This window comes from Helobdella robusta (genome assembly GCF_000326865.2).
Source record: "Helobdella robusta unplaced genomic scaffold HELROscaffold_406, whole genome shotgun sequence".
In the NCBI taxonomy this organism is placed as follows: domain Eukaryota; kingdom Metazoa; phylum Annelida; class Clitellata; order Rhynchobdellida; family Glossiphoniidae; genus Helobdella; species Helobdella robusta.
The window spans coordinates 1-4546 of record NW_008704925.1 but is presented as its reverse complement, the minus strand read 5'-3'; the positions used below and the strand labels follow the sequence as shown (position 1 = coordinate 4546).

Below are 4546 nucleotides of genomic sequence, written 5' to 3'. Positions count from 1 at the left end.
ACTTACACGTTATATACTTTTGGTTAATCAGAATGAGTTGTAAGATATCTCTCAATGTTTAGAGTTTGATTTATAGAAAGCAAAAAATTTTAGCCGAGGCCTTTTTATATACATTTGAATTTAAGGAACGTCAAAAGTTGGCCTACAAGTTTGTCCACGTGTATGTGTTTGAGTTCTTTTTTAATTATTGTTATAACCGACCACTTGAACTTGTGGCGTATGGTTATTTCTTAACACCTGAAAAGGTGAATTTATCAGAAAGAAAACAGTGCTGGCAATCATTTCTGTGTATTGCTATGATCATTCATTTGTCTATTCATTCAATAAAATCGTTAAAATACAGCATATAACATCTCGACCTCGTAACTACCAGCACCGATGTTATAGCTTCAATACGTCACTGTGTTATGCTTTTTTCTAATCTGTTTTCCACTCTCTTTTGTGTGTCTCTCCCTGTCTGTATCTCTCTCTCTCTCTTTAATTTTGCTGGTGTGCAGTACATGCGTCGAATCAAATAACTAATGAAAACAAAACACACGATAATTCAAGGTGAAATTATATAAATTACATATACATATTTTGAATATTTAAAATTTACAAATCTTAGGTTATACACTAGAAATTAGAACTTACACGTTGCATACTTTTGGTTTATAAGAATGAGTTGTAAGAAATCTCTCAGTGTTTAGAGTTTGATCTCTAGAAAAAAAAAATTTCAGCCTCGGCCTATTTATATACACTTAAGAAACGTAAAAAGTTGGCGCACAAGTTTGTCCGCGATTATGTGTGTTTGTATTGAAAAGTATTTGAGTTTTTTTCTAATTATTGTTATAACCAACCCCTTGAACTTGTGCGGTATGGAAACAATAAATTAATCCAAGTAACTAAGTAAATAACATGTAACCGACTCCTCGAACTTGTGGGGTATGGTTATTTCTCTCTACGTGGATTCTTGACGTCACTGTGTTCAGCTTATTTTACCTGTTCTCTCTCTTGTGTGTCTCTCCCTGTCTGTTACTCTTTCTCTTTTATACTCTTCTGCGTTGTTTATATTGAATTTACAACAATTTTCATTATTTACGCCTTCTAATTAGTTTACAAGCAATTTCTAACTATAAGTTTTTACCTCAATCTCACGTCTGTAACATTATGTTTTGTTAATAGTTAGGATGTTAATGCTGTTAAAAGTAATAATTATAATTTTTTAGAGGTAATTAAATTAAAACCAAAGTTGGAAAAACCAAAAAAATCATCAAAATTAGGTGAGATTTTACTTGAAATAACCAGGTATATATATATATCTATAGAAATAAAGATTAAAATTAAGAACTTTGAAATGGTTTGACTTTGACATTTAAAATTACATTTAACCAATAAAAATACTTTGAACGATAAACAAATTAAATCATAAAAAATTTGTCGAAATCTTAAAAAATAAAATTGTTTTATTAATTTCATTCTACAAAAAAATTTTACTTAACAAATTAACTTTGGTCAAAATGAATAACGATAATTCATTTTATTCAAACTATGTTTTGATGTCACTTCTTTCAAAGACGTTCAAAGTCACAAATATTCATGTTATTTTTCTAATTTTCTTTTCTTCCTTCATTTGCTATATAAATGAAGAGTTGGTATTATTTTGGACATTCAACTATCAGTCTAGCTAGAAGTTAGAAGTGGTTAATTTGAAACATTACATAGGAGTTTAAATAGAAATCAGATCATTATGGAAGCAACAAATGCTATCGCATTGGAAAATTGTGTTAAGAAAGCTATCAAAAATTACCTGTGTGACTACATTTCAAAGGAAATTAGAGCAGACATTACTAAATTAGAAAGATATTTGGTTGATAACATAAACTGCGAACTACCAAACCGTGAAGTGAAAAAGCTTTCTAAAATGTTAGCTATAGGCCAATCAAATTTAATAGATATCGTGATCAGAACAATGTCACATTTCAACTCATTGCCTGTTGATCGTCAGTACTCTTTAATGAAAATTTTGCAAGATTTTTATCTTTCCAGTGTTTTAGCAGAAGAATCATTGGATCACCACGTAGACGTGACGATGTCGGCTGATGGCTTTAATTTTAATGCGGAAATTTTTTACTGGGACAGTTTCCGTCAAGAGAAAATGAAGAATATGAGATATTTTCTGCCGTACATCAAAGACAAGTTTATAAACGAGGAATGTTGCATATGCAGCGAAGAGTTTGTGCAAAGTTCCTTCATCTACGAAATGAGTTGCAGACACGCATTCCATTTCAAATGTTTGGACATGTGGCTCGAAAACGAAGGCAGTTGTCCATGTTGCCGCAAAGATATTGCCTTTAAAAGGGAGAAAGATTCCAACTACTACTACTTCATTGATAACAAAGAAGATGGCAGTATACTCGTCATCATCTACATCGTTATTAAACCTTTTCAGTATGAACTTGATGATATTATATAACGATAATGTATTTCTAAATTTCATGATATCGCTATTCTGCTTATTATTTTTGATGTTTTAAATAATTTAAAATGTGATCATAGTCGATGTCAATTTACTTTTATCTTTGATGAAAAAATCATTTTAAATTTTGAAGTGGACAATTTTATAATTTTTATGTTGTCGCTAGCACAGATTTCCCTAACGAAAACTAAAACAAGCGAAACGAAACAAATTGTGTTGTGCATTTATCCTTTCCGGGTTTTAAAGAATAATCATTGAATCGCTACGTAAACGTGACGGTGTCGGATGGTGGGTTCAATTTCAATGCAGAAATTTTTTATTGGGATGCATTCCGTCAAGAGAAAATTAAAAATATCAGATATTTTTTGCCGTACATTAATAACAAGTTTATAAACGAGGAGCGTTGCATATGCAGCGAAGAGTTTGTGCAAAGTTCCTTCATCTACGAAATGAGTTGCAGACACGCATTCCATTTTAAATGTTTGGACACGTAGCGTGGTTACAAATGAATCTACTGGCTCATTTGTGGATTGTGAGGTTTTCCAAATTGGTACCTTTCGAAAACAACGTTTTTACGTGGTGAGCAATACTCTTCAAATTTCGCTTTTACTACAATTATTTTATCTGTGTCCTCTGGCGGGTCAAAAGTGAATGTGTTGAAAATGTGAAGTCCTTCATCACTAATCCAACTCAGAAACATCGCAACTTGTACCTTTATGGAAGCTAGTCCAATGGAGAAGCAAGAAGAAATAGCTCAAATCTCTGTATCCATACTTTCCAGCTCTTTTCAACATTGCCTTGATCGAACTTCAACGCCGGAGGCGGTTGAAAACCTTTAAAAACGTCAGTCATTATTTTATTGATAAAACATATACTATCGTTTAAACATTTATTTGTAATATATAATATTTAAACAATTGTTGACTGCGCCATGTGATGTTTTATATGTTTTATTTAATATAAATTCAATTTATCACAAGTGTGCGTTACGATATCTCAGTTTATTCAATAAACGTCCAAAAGATACTAAATATATAAAGATACAAATGTCACAATATTTGTAAGATCAATAAATGTATCGCAACGAGGTTAAAATATTTAAAATCTGCACATGCCGAATCGTTTGTTAACGAAGCTATCGCAAATTACTTGAATGATTTTTTTTTACAAATGAAATTAGAGCAAACATTGCCAAATTAGAGAGATATTTGGTTGATAACAACAACTGTGAACTACCAAACTGTTAAGTGAAAGAGCTTTCGGAAATGTTAGCTTTAGGCAAATCCAATTCAGTAGATATCATGATCCGAACAATGTCAGATTTCAACTCATTGCCTGTTGATCGTCAGTACTCTTTAATGAAAATGTTGCAAGATTTTTATCTTTCCAGTGTTTTACCAGAATCATTGAATCGCTACGTAGACGTGACGATGTCGCCTGGTGGCTTTAATTTCAATGCAGAAATTTTTTACCGGGACAGTTTCCGTCAAGAGAAAATGAAGAATATGAGATATTTTCTGCCGTACATCAATGACAGGTTTATAAACGAGAAGTGTTGCATATGCAGCGAAGAGTTTGTGCAAAGTTCCTTCATCTGCGAAATGGGTTGCAAACACGCATTCCATTTCAAATGTTTGGACTTGTGGCTCGAAAACAAAGGCAGTTGTCCATGTTGCCGCAAAGATATTGTCTTCAAAAGGGCGAAATATTCCAACTACTTCATTGATGTTAAAGAAGATTGCGGTATACTCGTCATCATCTACATCGCGACTAAACCTTTTCAGTATGAACTTGATGATATTATATAACGATAATTTGAAATGTGATTATATTCGATGTCAATTTACTTTTATTTTTGATTTTTTAAGGAATAATTTTAAATTTTGAAGTAGACAAATTTTTATGTTGTCGCTAGTGCAGATTTCCTTAACGGAAACTAAAACGAGCGAAACGAAACAAATTGTGTTTAAAAACGAAAAAATTAAAATGGTAGCTTACTCTAATAAGAACTTACACGTTATAAACTTTTGGATTATCAGAATGAGTTGTTAGAAATCTATCAATGTTTAGAGTTCGATCAAAATTTAG

The 4546-nt window shown here is 31.8% G+C and overlaps 2 protein-coding genes across 2 annotated transcripts; both read left to right on the top strand.

The window, feature by feature from the left end:
• Positions 1-2176: 2176 nt before the first annotated feature.
• On the top strand, positions 2177-2329 carry HELRODRAFT_153864 (hypothetical protein; the record flags this gene model as incomplete). The annotated part of the gene is made up of 1 exon (XM_009025282.1): positions 2177-2329. A coding segment is annotated over one exon (153 nt), but the record flags the coding sequence as incomplete, so codon positions are not given.
• Positions 2330-3963: 1634 nt separating this feature from the next.
• HELRODRAFT_92732 (hypothetical protein) lies at positions 3964-4266 on the top strand (the record flags this gene model as incomplete). The annotated part of the gene is made up of 1 exon (XM_009025281.1): positions 3964-4266. One exon carries the CDS (start codon positions 3964-3966, stop codon positions 4264-4266), a length of 303 nt encoding a protein of 100 aa, XP_009023529.1.
• Positions 4267-4546: the final 280 nt, after the last annotated feature.